General features: G+C 40.9%; 3 protein-coding genes across 12 annotated transcripts in view; 2 read left to right on the plus strand and 1 right to left on the minus strand.

The window, feature by feature from the left end:
* The window catches only part of CHD1L (chromodomain helicase DNA binding protein 1 like), a 46,391-nt gene extending 43,964 nt beyond the window's left edge, over nucleotides 1–2,427 (plus strand). For both annotated transcript variants that reach the window (XM_079760515.1, XM_079760514.1), the window contains exon 23: nucleotides 2,287–2,427. In XM_079760515.1, the coding sequence (XP_079616641.1) occupies nucleotides 2,287–2,365 (79 nt within the window). In that variant the 3' untranslated portion in view covers nucleotides 2,366–2,427. The remainder of the gene's footprint in view (nucleotides 1–2,286) is intronic.
* The window catches only part of FIRRM (FIGNL1 interacting regulator of recombination and mitosis), a 49,703-nt gene continuing 30,999 nt past the window's right edge, over nucleotides 2,386–21,089 (plus strand). For 4 of the 8 annotated variants that reach the window (XR_013812905.1, XR_013812906.1, XM_079760508.1 and 1 more), the window contains exons 1-8: nucleotides 6,870–7,017; nucleotides 10,094–10,134; nucleotides 11,165–11,253; nucleotides 13,287–13,391; nucleotides 13,833–13,973; nucleotides 15,711–15,876; nucleotides 17,861–17,945; nucleotides 19,719–19,857. Coding sequence is in view for 6 of the 8 variants with exons in the window: in XM_079760508.1 (XP_079616634.1) it covers nucleotides 6,908–7,017; nucleotides 10,094–10,134; nucleotides 11,165–11,253; nucleotides 13,287–13,391; nucleotides 13,833–13,973; nucleotides 15,711–15,876; nucleotides 17,861–17,945; nucleotides 19,719–19,857 (876 nt within the window). In the remaining 2 variants the exon portion in view is untranslated. Of the gene's footprint in view, nucleotides 2,465–6,786; nucleotides 7,151–10,093; nucleotides 10,135–11,164; nucleotides 11,254–13,286; nucleotides 13,436–13,832; nucleotides 13,974–15,710; nucleotides 15,877–17,860; nucleotides 17,946–19,718; nucleotides 19,858–21,089 lie in introns of those variants that run through there. The other 4 variants (XM_079760509.1, XM_079760510.1, XM_079760512.1 and 1 more) reach the window with 4 other exon arrangements.
* On the minus strand, nucleotides 4,160–6,671 carry LOC307092936 (histidine protein methyltransferase 1 homolog). 2 transcript variants are annotated; one of them, XM_079760523.1, is made up of 2 exons: nucleotides 6,558–6,671; nucleotides 4,160–5,538 (listed from the first exon to the last, which is right to left on the minus strand). In XM_079760523.1, exon 2 carries the CDS (start codon nucleotides 5,339–5,341, stop codon nucleotides 4,223–4,225), a length of 1,119 nt encoding a protein of 372 aa, XP_079616649.1. In that variant the 5' UTR covers nucleotides 5,342–5,538; nucleotides 6,558–6,671; the 3' UTR covers nucleotides 4,160–4,222. The 2 variants fall into 2 exon arrangements, with proteins under 2 accessions (XP_079616649.1, XP_079616648.1); XM_079760522.1 differs by having other exon boundaries at nucleotides 6,385–6,616.

The raw sequence follows: 21,089 nt of genomic DNA on the forward strand, positions 1-21,089 counted from the left end.
ACTCGTAGATTTGTGACTTTCTGTTCTTTGCTTCAGGTAGAATAATCTCCTTGAGTATTTCCTGCAATTGAGGTCTTCTGGTGATGAATTGCCTCAGCTTCTGTATGTCTGGAAAAGTCTTTATTTGCCTTTGTATTCAGAGGATAACTTTGCTGGATATATTATTCTTGGCTGGTAATTTCTCTTTCAGTATTTTGAATATTTTGTAGAGTTTCTGCTGAGAAATCGGATGGTAACCTAATGGGATTTCCTTTGTAGGTAACTCATTTTCTCTGGCTGCTTTGAGAATACTTTTTTTTTTGTCCTTAATTTTATTTATATATATATATGTGTGTGTGTGTGTGAGAGAGAGAGAGAGAGAGAGAGAGAGAGAGAAACATCAGTGATGAGAGAGAATCATTAATATGCTGCCTCCTGTACACCCTCTACTGAGGATCGAGCCCACAACCCAGGCATGTGCCCTTGACTGGAATCAAACTCAGGACCCTTCAGTCCGCAGACTGACACTATCCACTGAGCCAAATTAGCTAGGGCTTTTTTTCCTTAATTTTTATCTGTTTTAATATATTGTGTCTTGGAGAAGGCCACTTTGGATTAAGGTAATTAGATGTTCTTGCTTCTTGGATTCAAGGATCTAGTTCTTGCCATAGGTTTGGGACATTCTCATTAACTATTTGAATAGGTTCTCCATCCCCTTCCCCGTCTCTTCTTCTTCTGATATGCCTATTATTTTTTATATTGCAGAGTTGTTTCATTTTTTTTTTATGCTCAAGTCTTTCTTCCTTCTACATCATTTCTAAATTTCTATCTTTGATATCACTGATTCTTTCCTCTATTTGGTTTGCTCTGTTTCCTATCCTCACTTAGTTCATTCTTCATCTCTCTCATTGAAGTCTTTATCTCCAGGATTTCTGTTAGGTTCTTTTTTAAAGTTTCAATCTTTTTGGTGAAGTACTCATTTTGTTTGTTGTTTTCTGAGCTTGCTAAATTGCCTGTCTATATTTTCTTGCATCTTGTTGAGTATTTTCAGAACTGCAATCTTGAATTCTCTATAATTTATGTCATATATTTCCATGTATTTGTTTTCTGGAGATTTTTCATTTACTTTCCAGCTGCCTTACTACCTTGGTTATTCATGGTTGGATTTCTTCTTTGTCTAGACATCAATATGTGAACACCACTTCTCTAGCAGATTAACAGGAAGAGGTTTTTCTGTCCTTTTCCAGTAGGTATCACAAGCTTTTTTGTTGTTGTTGTTTTGCCCTCCCAGTAATGGTGGTCTCAGGCCTCCATCGGGTCTCCCTGTGTTCTGACCCAGGACTGGTCACAGAGGGTATGTTCCCTCTGCTCAGGAAGAAATGTAATTCTGCAGTATTTGTCCTCCTGCTTGCAGTTAATGTGCTCTGCAACCCTACTCCAAGGGCAAAGTGAGGAGATCTAGCAACCGCCGCCTAGCAACCACCCTGCTTTCCTGTGCTGTGTTCCTGCCCAGGACACTCCCTTCAACCATAGCTAGTACTGCTCTCTCCTGCACAGAGTCTGTCTGCTTCACCCGGCGGAAGGGCGTGTCCACAACAACCAGATTCCTCCCCTCTCCCAGCTGAGTCTGGCTGTGTGCTCTGGCTGCTGCTCCCGGGCTGTGTTCCTGGCTCATATCAGCCCGACTCCCTTTTTGCCTCCCCCTTTTGCTCCACAAGGAGCATGCCCATCTTTAGATGTTTCATTGCGTGGGTCTCTCAGGCATGTTTGTGCTTGAGCAGGGCATCTTTTGTTGAAATATGGGTGTTCAGGTTGTTGAAACTTCCAGGGGAGAGACTAAGGGGTCTCTCAGGCCACCATTCCTCTGATATAATCTAGTTTTGCTAGGCTAGTATTTTCTCCTAATGACCTCTTTGTTGTATAAGTTAGAATTGTTTGAACTATTATAAGAAGTCCAAATGTTATAATCATATAGAAACTCTTATCTTTTTTTACTTAGATACTCACTGAAATTAATTCACTCAGTGTTGGTTTTCAAGGTATTTAAATTACTATAAAAACTTAGTAGGGAAGTCATGTTTTGTACCCTTGCATAATTCAAGCAGTATCAAAAGCATTCCAGTACATCAGCAATAGCAGTAACAAGTACTATCAACATCTGAAGGATTTATAATATGGTGAAAGGGAATTAAAGGTATTCTACTTCTGGAGTGGTTATCTTAACAGTGACTAAACTAGACAACTAGTAGTTCTAGTAAAGTTGATTTTAAAGAGATGAAATGTATGTTCCTTGACTGTCCTTATCAGATATTACTTTCCCAGAAACAAGGCTGCCGTCCCTCATTCACAGTACTCATCTTCCTCCTCAGGACAGCTGCCGCCTTGAGAACCAGCCCCGGCTCAGCCCCAGCCTTCAGCAGCTAGCTAAGGGTTTTGCTCAGAACTACTGTAATGGAATATTTTGAAAGAAATTGGGATCTGAAAGGTGGGCCTGTGCGATACTCTTTTTTCTGAATTCTAATTTTGTTCTGAGGTGTTGCTCTGATTGGTACCTGTAATACAGGGATGTTGAAGTTAGATGGGAAAGTCCTTTGGCAGCTTCTCAGGGCCCCAGTTGGCATAGCTATTTGAATAATAATAAAATTTCTGTCTCTAATGGTTTCATTGCTTTCTTTCCCCCAATCTAGATTTCTTCCCCTCTGTCAGACTGGATTAGAATATTTAATAGTCTAAGTGTTCTAATTGCCACCAACTTAAGCTATATATTTAATATAATATCAACCAAAATACCAAAGGAATTGTTTAAACTGTCAGAATGATTGTAGAGTTTACCTGGGAAAAATAAACATATATAAATAGTAAATAACATACACTGTACCTTCAACAACAAAAAGAAAGGTTTGAAAAGGAAAGAGCAAGTCTTGCCTGACAGATAAAATTACATTATATAGGTACATTGATTAAAATAGTTTAATACTTGTACAGAAATGGGCAATGGAAGGATACACCTAGATGGGGTTAAGACAACTATCTAATCATTGGAGGGAGAGGGGGAAGATAAAATCATTTGGTCTGGCTCTACCAAGCCATCAGGGGTGAGTTAATTAAATATTTGACCACATATAGCAGGCTAATTTTCAAGTTGATAATTTTGTATGGCCCAAGAATGATGTTATAAATATCCAAATGGCTCTTGGCCGAAAAAAGGTTCCCCACCCCTGGTATATATAAAAGTTGTTAAGAAAGTACATCCTAAAAGTTCCCTTCAGAAGGAAAAAACATTGTTTTCTTTTTCTCTTATTTTTTTTGTATCCATATGATAATGGATATTAACTAAACATATACATGATATGTTTATAATATGACTATATACACACATTAGGGATTTATGTATAATATATATAATTTTTAATGATAGGCATAAATAAGATTCTTTAACTGTGACTTCCATTTCAGAATAATACAAGGGTGCTAAGGAATATTTGTGATGAAAAACAGGCAGTGGTAAGGTTGAGACCACTGGGGTGGTAAGAAAAGCTTTTAAATAGACATCAGTTCAGATTCTGGTTCAAGGCAAGAAATGTGATGGGGATTTAATTACTTCCTTGACTCTCAATTTCTTTATAAAATAGAGATACTAATTATAACCTGAATCATAACTAATTCAGGGCGGGCTGTTATTAATATTAAGTGTTAGTATATGTAAAGCTCTTCTGCCCTGCACATAGTAAATACTGAGAACTGTTGGCTCTTATGATCATTATTAAAATGAGCATGCTATATGCCTCATAAGGTTATAAATATTAAGCAAGATGCTATACAAAGTACCTAGTTAACAGATGTCCAGTAAATATATTTTATTGAATCCTAATTTCACAAAATAAGACCCGAAGCATGGAGGCATGGAATAGACTGACATACTTTGATGTGGGGTTGGGGGGAGAGGAGAAGAGATAAACCAAATAACTTAAATGCATAGCCCATGGACATGGGCAATAGGATGGTGAAGACCTGGGCGGGGGGGTGGGGTAGGGCCTGGGAGGAGTGGGGTAAAGGGGGAGAAAATGGGAGACATCTGTAATACCATCAACAATATATATATATATATATATATATATATATATATATATATATATATATTACCCTTGCTAATTGTATTGTAAAAAACAGCAAAGCAGAAATTAAACATTCTAAACAAGTTTTTAGTTATTCTGTTTATTTTACTTAGGGCACTTCGTGGACATTAACTAGGATACTTAAAAGTCATTTCAATTAGGAATCTTTTTAGTCCTTCATCAATTATTTCAAGTATTCTAGTCTTAAATACATTCCTTTCTTCTACAAACTTCTGAAAGAGATGGACACCTCCACCTACACCAAAATAATGTGCTTTGCTGGCCAAAAGCACCCGCCCATTTTTACCTAACAATTGAAGGAATGTTTGGTGCAAAGTACCATAGTAATCCGGATTGTAAATCGTTTCTGAGGTGAGAATGAGATCATATTTTTCAAAGTGTTTTTCACTGGTTACAAGCTTACAAAACGTAGACCACTCCCCAGAAAAGAACCGGCATTGACCTAGTTTTTGTGCTACTTTTGATTTCCTGCATCTTTTCACATCCAGCTCATTTCCATCATTTTCTTCATCTTCCAAAGTGGAGTTAGCCGCCACATTAGGTAAAGTTACTTCATCGATCACCAAACTGTTATAATCTTGAAAATGAACTTCTTTGGCCCCTCCCTTGAGTGCAATTAAACCCAGCAACCCTGATCCACAGCCAAGATCCAACACTTTTCCCCCAGCAAATTTCACTTGGGCCTTTGTGAAATAAGCCAGGAGGTCAAAGGTACATTCCCAGATTTTTAAACCTCCTTCATAAACACCGGTAATCAGATCAGAGTTGGACGAAAAGGTTTTTGAAACGATGTTTTCTCCAGGGAAGTTCTCTTTCAACAGGATGGTTTTCACTACCGATATGTTAACGTGCTGGAGACCTGGAAATGTTTCTATGACTTTATTTTCTAACACTTTCTTTAAATCTTTAGGCACAGCATGCTCTTTGGCAAGTCTCAAGCAAGGCTGTTTTTCATGAGGCTCTGAGTTCCCTGAACTGTGAGCTGCATTGAGTGAGTTGCATGTGTCTTGGGAGGGAGCTGCATGTCCCACTGACTTAGGTCCCCACGAGTGATTCGGAGGCAAGACGGACTGTTCTGTAGAACATTTTGTGTCCCTGTGTTTACCTTTTTGACTTTCTGAGACTGAAGACTCTTTTGAGGAATTTGGGGTCAAAGTTCCATCTCCAGGGGGCGTTAATTCATTTTCCAGATGGTCATCTATAGTGAAGTTAAATTGGAAGGTCATCCTCGTACAATCCTTCAGTTCAAAGGGAGACTCCTCAGCTTCTGGATAGAATTGATGACACAGAACATAAACCTGTTTCAGTTACTCAAGTAGTTTTGTTTGGGTCACTTTCTCTTTAGTGGCTTATACAGTTACAAATATTTAGAGATGTTTCCAAATCACTTTTTAGAGGTTTTTGCTTTTCTTTCTGTTTAACTCTGGAGGGGAAAAAAAGAAATAAAATTGTTAGTAAAAAGCAAAATGACACATTTCCTTAAAATATAATATTAAACAGTAATCACCCCAACCCCCTCAGCTAGCTGCTTTTTCTATACAAGTTTTTTTTTTTTTAAATATATCTTATTGATTTTTTACAGAGAGGAAGGGAGAGGGATAGAGAGTTAGAAACATCGATGTGAGAGAAACGTCCATCAGCTGCCTCTTGCACACCTCCTACTGGGGATGTGCCCGCAACCAAGGTACATGCCCTTGACCGGAATCGAACCTGGGACCATTCAGTCCGCAGGCCAACGCTCTATCCACTGAGCCAAACCGGTCAGGGCTCTAGACAAGTTTTGAGGGAGATGAGGAGATTTGGAAACACACAACCCCTCAGGGGTCAAAAACTGGATTGGAGAATGAAGAGTAAAAACAAATAATAGAACAGCAGCAGCAACAACTAGAAAAAAACAAAAGTGCCAAATTTTCGGTAAGGAACTGACAAGCCTAGCTACTTGGTGTCTGTCACCTGTCATGACCCTGTCCAAACATATTTACCTACTAAACTGACAGAATCTCTTCACTCAGTCTGTTCCTGTTTCAAGTAACAAGAATTAAGAGTTTATTTTGGTAAATGTGTAGTCCTGTAAAAACTTGCACGGTTCTACTTTGGTGCAAGTTCATCCAAATGAGCTCACAACCCTTAGTGGGCATCAGCAGCCCTAAGTGTATGGGAGTGGGGTGATTTTGGAGTAATCAGTAAAGGTTAGTTTGGCGGCAGAACAAACACAAAATAAGGACACTGAACGGTTGGAGAGGCCTGTGGAAAATGGAAGCAACTTTACCGAGACTCTCACGGTGCTAGACCTGCTTCAGATCGTACAATTCTGGCAGCGGGGTCTCTATTCTCATTAAACAAGACGTGCAAAGTAGGGCCACACGGTTATGTGGACAGGAACCGGATCCAACCCCATCGGATGTGCAATCTCAAAGCCCCCTGGGATCGACGGTAGCAAACCTGGGGACTTCCGGCCTTCATCTCCCCAAAGCGCCTCAATGTAACAACAGCAACCTAGACCTTGGGATGCTCACAGCTCCGCAAGTTCCCAGCTCACCGCCGCGTGTAGAAACCTCACGTCACGCCAGATGCTCGGGGCTGAAAGCGCGCACCAGCGAGTCGAGTCCTCCGCGGGCCAGAGAAGCCCGGTTTTTCTCAGCCGCGCAGGGCCCGGGCTCAACGTGGAACGCAGCCCGCTCCCTCTCTATGGTATTGGCGCCGTCGGAGAGCTCGCAAGGCCTGCCGGGACGGCGGCGTTTCCGGTCTTGGCGGTGGCGGGACGGTTTTGAAGCTGGTTGCTGGGCAAAAGCATGTCTCAGGAGCGCGCCGTCTCGGCGAGCGCCGTCCCCCTGGAGGAACTAAGCAGCTGGCCCGAGGAGCTGTGCCGCCGGGAGCTGCCGACTGTCCTGCCTCGGCTCCTCATATCCTTCGCTGTCGCTTTGCACCCCGAGACGGGAGTGCGGCAGGTGTCGCATCTTTCTCCTCAGCCGGGCCACGCCCGCCGCCAGGTCGTGTTGCGTTCCCGCGGCCTGAAACCTCTCGGTTCTTTGTTGGTGAGCGAGACGGAGCCGCGAGGGGACGGAGGGCGAGCGGGGGCCGTGTGCCCGAGAGCCAGGGCATGCCTGGCTTTGGGACTGCTCGGGCTCGCAGAGGCGTCCTCTGCCCCTCGATTGTGGAGGTGGGAGTGGCATTTTCGTCCATGGCTCTGTGCCGTGGAGTTTTTCTGTGCTCGTCACGACTTTTGGACAGGATAGGGGGAGAGGCAAGGACTCGGACCTGAGCTGTAAGGCGAGACCTGACTCTAAGCTGGATGAGGCAGAGAGTCACTCTCTAAGATGCGTGGTGGGTCTGAAGAATACCTTCCCCAGTATTGTGAGAACTAGAGGTGCTGAAGTGCTCTTCCCCTCCCCCACCTCCTTTCCTAGGAGGAGTTGCTAACTTGTGTTATTGGCTCCATCTGCTGGGGTTGAGTTGCTTGATGCCTCAGTTGTCCAGGTGCTGACCATTCTTTAGTAGTCTCATGCCTTTGTGGTTGTAAATGTGCCTCGAGTACTAGCCTTTCATGTTATTTTGGTAATTTTTTTTTAAATGCTTTTGCGCTCACCTTCAACATAAAACTACACTGAAGAGGAAAAATGACCATTATTTGAGAGAGTCCCAACACTGTATAAATAATTTTTACAGTTAAAGCCAAATACAAATGTTGCCATCCCATAGACGTCATTCGTCTAGGGCAGTGGTCGGCAAACTCATTAGTCAACAGAGCCAAATATCAACAGTACAACGATTGAAATTTCTTTTGAGAGCCAAATTTTTTAAACTTAAACTTCTTCTAACGCCACTTCTTCAAAATAGACTCGCCCAGGCCGTGGTATTTTGTGGAAGAGCCACACTCAAGGGGCCAAAGAGCCGCATGTGGCTCGCAAGCCGCAGTTTGCCGACCATGGGTCTAGGGCCTAGGCATTAGCACACTCCCGCTAGGTACCAAAGCCCTTTGTTAGTCGTTGTGAAGATAAGGAATCCCCATCCTCAACGATTTTTGGACTTGGAAATTAAAAAAAAAAAAAAGGATTTTGACTTGGGAAACAAGAAATAGCTATCCTTCTCAAAGACATGTCCTGGGTCTTTAATATGATTCAGGCAGGTTGGCAGGCTTTGGAGTAACAGATAAGGAACATGGTTCCTCTTCTTCCCCTCAAACTTATAGGGGAACCTCAGTAATTGAAAGTCAACATTCCCACCTGGTTTTGCATCTCACACTTAACGTTCAGAAAGACCCAAACCTGTTCTTCCCCCAGTTTTCTTCATTGAGATACTGCAGGTCCTAGAATAACTAATTTCGTTCAAAGTCATTTCAATTATAAAATAGGAACTTTTGTTGAGATCAGATGGCCTATGAAAAAAGTGGTTTTGTTATACATCGTGTTGCTTTAAATCACAGAATCTATTGATAAATTAAGTGAGGACTTAACTGTAAATGGTTTCACAAACCTTGAATCCTCACATCTAAACAGCAAGTTTTTTTTTGTATCTGACTTCAAGCTGTATCTTGAATGCATCCACTTGTCTCCATCCCCAGTTGCTATCACTTTATTCTAAACCTCCATCACCTCTCACCTGGACTGTTGTTAATAGCTTTCTTATGTCCTCTTATAATCCATTCTCCAAAAATAGTTCTGGGTGAAAGAATTGTCATTTCCTTTTTAATCCCCCACCCCCACCCCAAACTTACCCTAAGGCCCCATGTAATCTAAGCCTTGCCTTTTCCTCCTGCCTAGCTCACCACGAAGGCATGACGTTCTCCCACCTCTAGGTCTTCATGCTTGCTACTCCTGCTGCCTCCTTTGTTCTCCAGCCTTTTGTGCAGCTCATTATTCGGGTCTTGGCTCAAATTTCACCTCACTGGGCCCTTTTCAGAGCCCTCAATTTTAGATAGTTCCCACAAACCAAATCTGCAACACTTTTATTACTTTGTCCTGTTTTCTAAAGAGCACTTTATCATTAACAGAAATCATCTTGTTTGTTTTGTTTATTTAAAAAAATGTTTATTGCTTTCAGAGAGGAAGGGAGAGGAAGATAAAAACATCAATGATGAGAGAGAATCATTGATCGGTTGCCTTCTGCACATCCTCCAATGGAGATCAAGCCTGCAACCCGGGCACGTGCCCTGACTGGGAATTGTACCAGTGACCTCTTGGTGCACAGGGTGATAATCAATCCACTGAGCCACACTGGCCTGGCAATAAATATATGTTTTATAATTTGATTACTCTTAGGATAATTTACTGTGACATATTTTGTAAGCTCCTGTTATGTGCAGAAGAGTTTCAGTCTGGTAAGGTTGGTAAGAAAGGTGTGAAAATAATATGAAAAGATAATATGAAAAGAAGATAAAGTGGTGAGTGACTTAAGACAGCTACAGATAAAGTATTATAGAAATGCTGAGGAGGGAGAAATTGCTTTCCTGCCTGAGAAACCAGAAATCCATGGCTTATTGTAGCACTGTTTGTCACCTCTCAAAGATATTTTATCTAATAGCTTAGGCAAGAATATTCCTGGAGTGATTTTGAAAATATTTTCATATTGTTTTTTTAAATCTAAAAGCTTTAACTTTTTATTTATTTTTTATCATCACCTGAGGATATTTTTTTTCCCCATTGATTTTTAGAGAGTGGGAGAGGGCGAGACCAGGTGAGAGAGACACATTGATTGCTTCCCTCCCACATAATACCTCCGACCAGGGCTGGGAGCCTGCAATTGAGGTACGTGCCCTTGACCAGAATCAAACCCGGACCCTTCAGTCCGCAGGCAGACGCTCTATCCATTGAGCTGAACCAGCTAGGGCAAGTTTTAACTTTTTAAAAGCAAAATTATGCCAGTAATTTGAGTCTAGTTTCAATCTCTTACTGATTATTGCTTAAACTTCAAGAATGGTCCTTTTAAATTTGTTTTCAGTAGTGAACATCCTAATAGTATGATTTTCCTTAATTATTTTACTCCATGTATCAACATTCTGACAGTTGGATTGAGCATATTCGTAAGTCAGACTATCTTACTGTATGATTTATTTTGATGTTAAGATGTGAATCATATCAATAGAGCATTGTATTCCCTTCAGATTTAATCTTTTCCTATTGTCCTGCTACAGTCTCTGTAACTTTCAATTACTTAAAATGCCCAATTTCTTCTAATTACAGTACTTACAGTTTTAAATTCCATTTTTGATAGATAGCAAACATATTCTGTTTAATAATGTGTGTGTAAGCACAATGCAAACTTTAAATGTTAGTTGTTAAACCATGGTTAACCTCTATGAAACAACTTGCAGTCTATTGCTTTCAGCCTCTAACATGTGAAGTAGCTTTAGAAAATAATTTCAACCTGGGCATGTCCTCACCGGGAATTGAACTGTGACCTCCTCAAGCACTGAGCCACACTGACCAGGCCAGTTCTGTAAACATTTTTTATGGTTTTTAAATAATCTCTTAAGAATCATTTACAGATCCTATTCAGTAAAGGTACCCACATCCATTAAGTGGGCCTCAATTGCTGGACATATTTTTCCTTTTTATTTATTTTTATTTTTTTATTGAGGTATTATATGTGTACATATCTTACCATTGCCCCCCCCCACCCCACACCCATACATGCCCTCACCCCCCCGAGTTTTGCGTCCATTGGTTATGCTTATATGCATGCATACAAGTCCTTCGTTTGATTTCTTATCTCCCCCACCTCTCCCTAACCTTCCCCCTGTAATTTGACAGTCTGTTTGATGCTTTACTGTCTCTGTATCTATTTTTTTGTTTATCAGTTTATAATGTTCTTTATTATCCATAAATGAGTGAGATCATGTGGTATTTTTCTTTCATTGACTGGCTTTATTTTTCCTTTTTTTGTTATTATTCCACTTAATAGTTTCTCTACACAGGTTATATGGCATTTGTAACTGTACAATGCTTTCTGTTCGTTGTGCTTACATATTTTCCCATTTGGTAAGAGCAATGATCTTTGTTGGCTGACATGATTAATATTCCTACAAAATGTGTTACTGTTTTGCTTTGTAGAAATTCTGAAAACCATTGTACAGATGTTTTTACCTCATATGAACCACCTGACATTGGAACAGACTTTCTTCTCACAAGTGCTGCCAAAGGTACAGTACTATTAATGTGCAGGATACAAAACAAAGGCTGTTAAAATCTGACCTCCGTTTTAGAGCATTCTTAATTGTGGCTTTTTAAAAAATATATCAAACATATTTGTCATACAGATAAAGTATTAAAAGATAAATCTCATGTGAGAATATGGTGGTGGGGAATGTCTGGCTCGAGGGCCACATAAGGCCTTTAAAATCATTTGGTCTGGCCCTGTCAGGGCATTGGGGGTGAGTTAATTAAATGTTTTGGCCAAATATAGCAGGCTAATTTTTAAGTTGATAAGTTTGTATGACCTGAGAATGCTGTTATAAATATCCAAATGGCCCTTGGCATAAAAAAGCTTCCCCACCCTGTGTTAGAGTAGGCGATTAAAAACTATTTTCAGATAATAGGGATCCTTTACTAATTGAATTTAAATTATTTGCAGTTAGTTTTAAATGCTCTTGTATTTTAATGCTATTAAATGAAAATTTGGGATATGTGATAAAGGTAGTAAGTCCCTTTGTTGTGTCTTCTCTGTAGGGTTTATTAGTAATTATTAAATAGCACTGTCTGAAGAAATGGACCCAAGGTTTATTAAAGAAGTCAGGATAAAAAAGGCTGAAATACTGGTAAAATCAAATAACTAAGAGAAAACATTATATTTACAGACTATATTATTACTTTTTAGATGCATGATATACTTTTTCTCTGAAAAGCCATCTTTTTTTTTTTTTGATAGAATTAAAAGTACTTTGGCATGAAAATGAAATATATTTACGATAACTTATTCTCTTATTAGAATGGAGTTCTAAGTTTAGCTTTGAGGCAGATAACAATCAGAATTCCTTTTACTCATATTCACTTGGTTATTCTGTATCCGAGAAGATTCTTAGGATTTGTTCTTGACCAGCAGGAAAGGTCAGCTGCTGTGTATGTGAAAACAGGAGGAGCATCACAAAAGCAGTGGGAAACCATCCTCTTTAATTACCTGGTCTTGTTGCCGGTGTGCTTATTCCTGCAATGTGTAGGTCATTTAAATAGTTTAGAAAGATCTTAGTATTAAGTCTTAAGGTGGCTAACTTTCACAGACAAAATACTTAGTTCTGAGGTCACATACTATGCCCCTAACCTGGGAACTGTATTTTGAGTTGGTTGAAAAGGGAAACTGGTTAGAATACAAGTGAATAGGAGATTCAGCACAAATTCATTACTCTGTCAGGAATTATCCTTATAAATGCCCACATGAATGTTGATTGGTTAAGACCATCATCTTTTATTATGAAAAAAGTAGCACTTATGTTTGTTACGTCACCAAAAAATGAACTATCAATTTTTTAAAAATTGTTACTAGATTCAAACCACAGAAATGGAAAATAAGTTAATTTCTGTCTGAAGTCTTTTTTTAAGTGACGGTACTGTAAAATTACTATATACAGTCCTCGGGTTACGTTGGACTCGACATACGTCGTTTTGTGGTTACATCGCCATCTCCCATTTATTTATAAAAAACAAAAAGTTTCATCATTTCGATGTATGTACATATGTGCTTTATGTTTTTTATTATTTACCTCAAGTAAAGGTCAGGAATTGTTATCTTTCTTTTACATTTTTTTAACTGTTTCACTTCATTACTGCTGTGTATGTGCTCCATGTGAGTGACATAGGTGCTTATGTAGGTGGGTTCCGACTTAATGGGGAAAATCGCGTTACGTTGTGCCATAGGAACGGATCTCCGACGTAACCCGAGGACCTACTGTATATTATACAGGGTGAAGCAAAAGTAGTTTTACAGTTGTCCATATGGAAAATAGTACAATAATAAATAATACAAGAATAAATGCTGTTTCACATACAATTGTAAACCTACTTTTGCCCCACCCTGTATGTATAACATATATATTCTAAACTTAATTAGGTACAATTGTTAAGCTAGATAATATCCTAAGGGTGTTACTGATGCAAAAATAAATCATCTCATTTTCTTTTAAGGAAGCTTTCCTTTTCTAGTGACTTCTGTTTATAGTAATAACATGCTTTGTTTTTACAGACGGTGAAATTATTTGATGATATGATGTATGAATTAACCAGTCAAGCCAGAGAGCTAACAAGCCAAAACTTAGAAATCCAGACCACTCTAAGGAATATTTTGCAAGTACGTCAAATTTATTAGAAAAGGAGAGACAGAGCTCCAAGAGTGTGAGAATTTTTATACTGATATTTGTTAGCCTTGTATTCTTTATGTGATGGCCTAGTACTGGAATTATGTTTATAGAATTAAAGATGTGAACGCAGAAACATAAATTCTGAAAATTTTCTTGCTGAATAAACATCTAAACTCATAAAGAAAGACAAGTAATTGAGAAAGCAGGCTTACCTGTAATTTCAAAGCATATGGGTTAGGATTCCAACATTTTTATTTTTAACCAAATGGCTAGCTAAATGTTCCAGTATTTGTAATTCTGACAGATTGAAGTTCTATGAATGGAGGTACAGAGTGTCCATTTTGTTCACTGCTCTACCCTAGCACTCAGTCTGATAGTTTTTAGATACACAAAAAATATATTCTGAATTAATTGTCTTTCCTTATTCCCAGACAATGGTGCAGGTTTTAGGAGCTCTTACAGGATGTGTTCAGCATATCTGTGCCACACAGGAGTCCATCATTTTAGAAAATATTCAGAGTCTCCCCTCCTCAGTCCTACATGTAATCAGAAGTACCTTTGTACATTGTAAGGTGAGTAAATGGATCCAGGTACACTTTCAGTGGTCTAGAATCCATGGGCAAAAGGGCTGAGTACAATAGTATTTATATATACAATTTTCTATTCTTGGAATGGACTTTGCTATAGAACTAAAAGCATGTATGTAAATCTTTTAAAATCTTACCTTATAATGGAGAAACATGCAAATTGACCGCACCTCCGCTATGCCCATGATTGGGCCGGCAGGAGGCTGGGGGCGGGACTCCGGGTGGCATATCCGCTGTTGAGAAGATCAAGATGGCGGTGCCCAGTGGCCGGGCCCATGCCGCCGCTCCCGGGGGTGCCTGGGGCAATCGGCACCCCGGGGGGGCGTGGCCGGGCCCATGCCTCCGCTCCCCGGGGTGCCTGGGGCGATCGGCACCCTGGGGGGGCGTGGCCGGGCCCATCGGCACCCCGGGGGGGCGTGGCCGGGCCCATTCAGCCGCTCCCGGGGTGCCTGGGGCGATCGGCACTCCGGGGGGCGTGCCGGGCCCATCGGCACCCCGGGGGGGCGTGGCCGGGCCCATGCTGCCTCTCCCCGGGGTGCCTGGGGCGATCGGCCACCTGGGGGTGTGTGGCCCGGCTCCTCCCGCCCCTCCCGGGGGTTCCGGGGGTCGATCGGCCACCTGGGGGGCTTGGCCGTGCCCATCCCGCCCCTCCCGCCGCTCCCGGGGGTCCCAGGGGCTGAGGCTTTCCGGGCCTTGGGCACCAGCGGGGAGCCTGCACCACAGGAAACCACTGGGGGTCGGCTCCTGTGATCAGTAGCAGGGACGCTGGGTGCGGCGAGCCCAAGGCCAGGAAAGCCTGGGGCGGAGGCTTTCCGGGCCTTGGGCACCAGCGGGCAGCCTGCACGGATCGCAGGAAACCACTGGGGGTCGGCTCCTGCGATCCTTAGCAGGGATGTTGGGTGCCGCCGAGCCCAAGGCCACCGCCCGGGGCCAAGCCCCCACCCTGAAAAAGGCAGAAGGCGGTGGCCACAGCCAAGGCCTGGGTCCTTGGTGCCGGCAGAAAACTGGTGCAGGCAGCCAGGTGAATGAAGGTCTATTGCACGAATCTTCGTGCAAACGGGCTACTAGTAAGTGACTATAAGGAAGTAATAAAAAGTGGGCTTTTGCCTTTTGTTTGCTTTATCATGTTTCCTTTGTATAAAGAAAGAAGTGATAGGATTTGTCTTGGGTCACAGGGATCCTGAAATAGTTCTGTAATGGCGTTGCGCCTTAGGAACAGATCTCCCACGTAATCCACTAAAGACAGTGGATTAGGAGTTGTGAAAGGACATTAACCCTTGTTAGTTCATCTCGGTATTCCTGAGGCAGCTTTTAAGTACAAAAGCTGGCTATGATTTGTGCATCCCAGGAAGTTTTGATACTGCTATTTGTTGGGTGAATGAAAAGTGTTAATTAAAGCTTCTCTTTGGTGATAGGGTTCTACATTGTCATGCACCTGACCTAATGTTCTTTATCTCCCTTTTAGTTCTGTATTTGCAGGGTCTAATGTTCTTTATCTCCCTTTTAGTTCTTTATTTGCAGGGTCTTGGAAGTCATATCATTTGATTCATGCTTGCATCTCTTGAAGTACACTGTATTTAATGGATGTTCACTAAACATTTGTTTAATGAGTGAATATGTGATTCAGTGAAAGGCATTAATGATGATCTCTGATAGTATGAGTAAAAGTAAATTCGGCTTTTTCTGATTTGCCTCTTCTCTCATTTTTATTTATTTGAGCAGAATAGTGAATCTGTCTATTCTGGGCGCTTACACCTCGTTTCAGACCTTCTCCAGGCTCTTTTCAAGGAGGCCTATTCTCTTCAGAAGCAGCTAATGGAACTGCTGGATATGGTCTGCATGGACCCTGAAGTTGATGAGAACGATGACATTTTGAATATGGTACTTGGTGAGTGAAGAAAATTACTACCCAATATATGATGTGTACTGACTGGACACTGTATATCAGTTAAATTGTTGAACCTACCATTGTTTTAATGATTCATGGTATCTTACATGTAAAAAAAAAATCCTACCAGATAAATTTTTAATCTTTTAAATTTTAGAATTTTAAAATTGAGATTTGATGCCTTAACATTAGATTTATATTCAGTTAATGTTTGTAGATAATTTCCCCACAGTGATTAACACAAAAAAGGTATGCAACTTTGTACCCTCTGAAGTAGTTCAGATTCATCGACAGTGGCTTTAAAGAGTTTTTAAACTATAACTCATAGTATGAAATGTAGTTTGCATTCCTTCTCAGAGCACATATAATTATATATGGGTATGTTTGTCAATGTGTATATGTGCATCACATTTATTATACATGAAATAAAATCCATATTACATGTGATATATTTTGTTTAATTTTTAAAGGTTTGACTTCACTCACTAGTAAGTTATGACCCAGAGTTTGGAAAGCAATACCCTAATGAGTAAAGGCAAAGATTGTATTCATCAGTTCAGTCTGAAGAGTCTAAATTGTTGTTGTGCAGCATATTAGGTACCTTTATTCCATAACAAACTACTCCAAAATCATTGGATTAAGAAAACCACTGTTTAATTTATTCATGATTCTGTGAGTCAGCAGTTTAGATTGGGCTTAGCTGAGACAGCTTTCTCTGTTCCGCTTGGCAGAAGTGGCTCACGTGAGTGTGGTCAGTGACCTCACTCACATCTGGCTATTGGAAAAGGCAGAAGTACTGAGCCAGCCATGTGTAGCGTATCATCCAGCAGGCTAGCCGGGCTCTGAGCTGATGTGGCCTCAGGGTTTCCAAGAGCAGCAAAAGCGGGCAACCCCCAATACGTAAGAACTTTTTAAGTCTGCTTGTCTTACACTTATTATTGCTCTGTTGGCCAAAGCAGATCACATGGCTAAGCACAGAGTGTGTGGAAGGGGATTGTCCAAGAGTGTGGACACAGAAGGGGAAGTTATTGTGGCCATTTTTATAAGTAATCTGCCACAGACAGAGTAGGGGCCTTATATGAGAACTGTGCAAATTAGTTCTAATTCTTCCTCATTATGTTTTCTTTCCTTAGGTTCATTTGGTCATTTTACAGTAGAAATATATATAGAGAATATTTCAATTATAACAGGGTACAACTTGATTCCATTAAACATTTTAGTTTTATTTAGGTCATAGGGTAGGTGTAAACTTCAAAAGTTAATTTTCTCTAATTTCTAACAACCTTAAAAATGTGACACTTATCCTATATAATAAAAGGGTAATATGCAAATTGACCCTCATGGCAGAACAATTAGAATGACTGCTTGACCAGTTACTATGAGGCACACTGACCACTTCTTGGTCCCATTCCCCAGCTGGCAGGCTCCCATCGCCTGATGGCGAACGGGGAACCGGGGGTGGGTGGGGGGGGATGCAGGCGGTGCCAGGCCAAGGTCCCCACCCCATCAGTCGCCCTACACACAGAGGGTGACCCGTGGTGGGGGCAGGGGTGGGGCCAGAGAGCGGGCAGGAACGGCCGACCTCTTGGTCCTTTCCCCCCTCTGCCCCCCGGCCGGCAGGCTCTGATCGCTTGATGGCTAACAGGGAACCAGGGGTGGGTGGTGGAGGGGGTGGGGCTGGCTTCCAGCAGCCAGGGAAGATGGCCCTGATTGCAGGCCAGGCCTAAGGACCGTACCTGTGCACGAATTTCATGCACCGGGCCTCTTGTTTTCAATAACTATTTTGACACAATTTTTGCAAACTGCATTACCTATTTTAACAAATGTCAAATTGTTCAGTAGATAATTTTAACCTTTTGCACTGTCGAGTGTGACTCGACACGGTTAGCATTAGAATAAAGGAATCGAGAAAAAGCAAGCGAGTGCAATATAGACGATACTCATGACATTTGAATGTTTTAATAGTTCTGTTCTTTCTTTGTAGTTATTCATTCATTGTTGGACATCTGCTCTGTTATTTCCAGTATGGACCATGCATTTCATGCAAATACTTGGAAATTTATAATTAAGTAAGTTATTTTCTTTTTACTTTTTGTAATTTTCCATATCTTAAATCTTAATTATTCATATCAGATTGCATTTAAAACAGTTCCTGTAGGTGTATATAATGTTCACTGACCCTGCTGTCTGGTAATCCAGATAATCCTACATAAACTAGTAGCTCCCAAACCAAATTGGACTTTATCCTGCTGCCTCTACAATTAAAAAAGTCTCCCTAGTTAGCTAGTAATTCTCAAATAATGGACCATGGTCAGACTAACCCTTAACCACTTGCCTGCTGCTATTGATTAATGGACTATTAAGTATCCTATTTTCAGGCTGAGATAAATTAGTCATTATAATTAGAGCTGAATATGTAATCCCTTCATTATAGAATTTTGAGTTGTTCAACTTGAATTCTATTTATAAAGTAATTTTAACCTTTTGCACTCGGGTGTCGAGATTAAAATTACTCTTTGAATGTATCAATAATTTGAAATATAAAAAAATCCAAATAAATAAGTTTGTATGAAAAGAAACTCCAGTTTTTCATTCTACTGCCGCGCTTTGTAAAATCTGGGGTATTTAAAAAATTAAATCCCTCGTAGAATAAAGGAATCGAGAAAAAAGCAAGAGAGTGCAAAGGGTTAAGTAGAGCATTACAAAGGGTTACTAGGGAGAGTTCCCACAGTGTTCATCAGTTTCTTAAGTGCTGGACGAGTTACAGTTGAGATGTAAAAATGGTTAAGAACCTCTACTTTACACACATGTGTAATACTTTGTATTAAAGGACAGTGTAGTACTTTCAGGTCTTAGGTGCTTTTGCACTACCAGGCCATTAATTTACCAAGTAACAGCAGAGGTAAGAAGTGTCAGCTCAGATCCATGCTGCATTTTGCTTGAGTCTAGACTGAAGTAACTTACTCTTCCTGGACATTTGAGCAATTTGGTTAACTTTTCTGAACCTTAGTTTGCTTATCTGACAATAGGAGTAGTAACAGTGGCACTTTTTTGGTGGGTGTAATAGAGTTGAGTTTATAAGGGTGAAATGGTTAGAATGGGTGCGTAGCACATAGTGCTCAATGAATGAAGTGTATCATCATCATCACCATTATCAAATATCTTCCAATTCACTTTCTACCCAGAATTCAGACTGATCTCTTACAAATGTAATCAGATCACTCCCCATTTTACTAAGAGTAACCACTAATCCTCTCTGTGCTCTGCCTTCTTCACCAGCCCGTCTCCGCTGCTCTTTCTCTGCTCTTAGCTCCTCAAACGAACCCCACTCTCCTGTCCTGGAACCTTGTCTTGGCTTCTTCCTCTGCTGGGATGCTCCTCCCTGTTCTCTACACCTTGCTATAACCCCTGTCTGTTTTTCACTTCTCAGCTTAGGTGCTATGTCTTCATGGTAGCATTCTTTGATTTCCTCACCCTAAGAAGTTAGATTAGACCTTTTCCATCTTCACAGTGATCACAGGCATAGTTAATTATTAATGGTCTCCCTCGGGCTGGCCCACATGCTCTGTACACACAGGGCAGAGGTTGTGTCTTTGTTCACCTCTGTATCCCCAGAGCCTAGCAGAGTGACTGGCACAGAGTAAGACTTCAATTAATATTTTACATGGAGAAATAAAAGAAATCCGTAGCAACTTAAATTGACGTAACTGCTTAATAGGTAAAGTTGGCACATCTTAATTATGTCATGTCTCATATGTGTTCACTGATTTTTTTACATATTCCTTCATCGTATTTTCATGGTCCTAAGTTACTCATGGTGACTGCTCTTTTTACTCATTTAGGCAGAGCCTTAAGCACCAGTCTGTTATAAAGAGTCAGCTGAGACACAAAGAAATCATCACCAGCTTGTGTGAAGACATTCTGTGCTCCTTCCAGTCTTGTTTACAGTTAGCAGAGCAGATGGCCCAGTCAAGGGCACAGGTACGTATGCTCCCACAGCACTTAGATTGTGGCTCTTACTTCCTTTGGCAGTTACTGAATCGAATTTGAACCTATGGATCACTTTACTTCTAAGGGTTTTAATTTGTTTCATTTGTGTTTGCTTATTTTTCAGTTTATTAGATGAAATTATAGCTCATAATCACTTTTCATCCAGAACATTGCATTAGGCTCCTGTCTGCTCTTATTCTCTCTAGGTTCCACCTGTCCCTCCTCTTTACTTACTTATTGGTTGGTCATTCTCCTCACCATTCTTTCATTCTTTTGTACCCTAAAACAAAAGTCTAATTCTTTAGTCCTATAGACTAAAGCCCATGCAACAGGATAGTCCAGTGGTCGGCAAACTGCGGCTCACGAGCCACATGCGGCTCTCGAGCCGCGGTTTGCCGCTCTGTTGACTAATGAGTTTGCCGACCACTGGGATATTCTATAGTGGGAGAGAAAAGAGAAGACCAGAGGGTGCTTGGCCTGGTGGCTGTTTGCACTAAATTATACAAGTTCAGCTCATATCAACTGTCTGCACGTGAAAATCAGGGAATTTAAATTGTAAATTCTCCTATCGTCCAAGCATATTTTAATGTGTTTCCTTATTTGTAAACATTTGGGATTGACTATCCCTACACTATTCATTGGCTGAAATGGAGCTTTGCCATGGTCTGTAGAGATGCTGCATTTTTTACTCTAAATTCTAATCAGCAGCACCCTCTCCTGTTCACTATTGATATTTATTCAAAAATCAAACTATTAAAGTTTTCCAGGTAGTGTTTTAAAAAAATGTCTAGCTAAAAACACTAGAGTTAATTTGTTGTGTGCTATTAATGGAGGGGTTATTGATGTATCAGTTTTCCAGGCTGCAGTAGCAAATTGCCACAAACTAGGTGGCTTAAATAAAAACGACATTTATTCTCTTTCAGTGCTAGAGGGTAAAAGTCTGAAATGTGTCAGCAGGGCCTTGTTCTCTCAAAGACAAGGGGGTAGAGTGTGCTCCGTGCCTGCCACTTAGCTTGTGGTGTGGCTGGCGTTCTGTGTAACACTGATCTCTGCCTCCACCATCACATGGTGGTGTCTTCCTGTGTCTGCACATCTTTATATAGGACCCAGTCAGCTGGATTAAGGGCACATCCTATTTCTGTATTACCTCATCTTAACTAATTACATCTGCAGTGACAGCATTTCCAAGTAAAGTTATATTCTGTGTTAGGACTTCAGCATAT

Source organism: Cnephaeus nilssonii, assembly GCF_951640355.1.
Source record: "Cnephaeus nilssonii genome assembly, chromosome: 21".
Lineage (NCBI taxonomy): Eukaryota > Metazoa > Chordata > Mammalia > Chiroptera > Vespertilionidae > Cnephaeus > Cnephaeus nilssonii.

What these genes read in the sequence shown, in the direction of transcription:
- LOC307092936 (XM_079760523.1), bottom strand. Translation starts at nt 5,341, where the DNA reads ATGACCTTCCAATTTAACTTCACTATAGATGACCATCTGGAAAATGAA.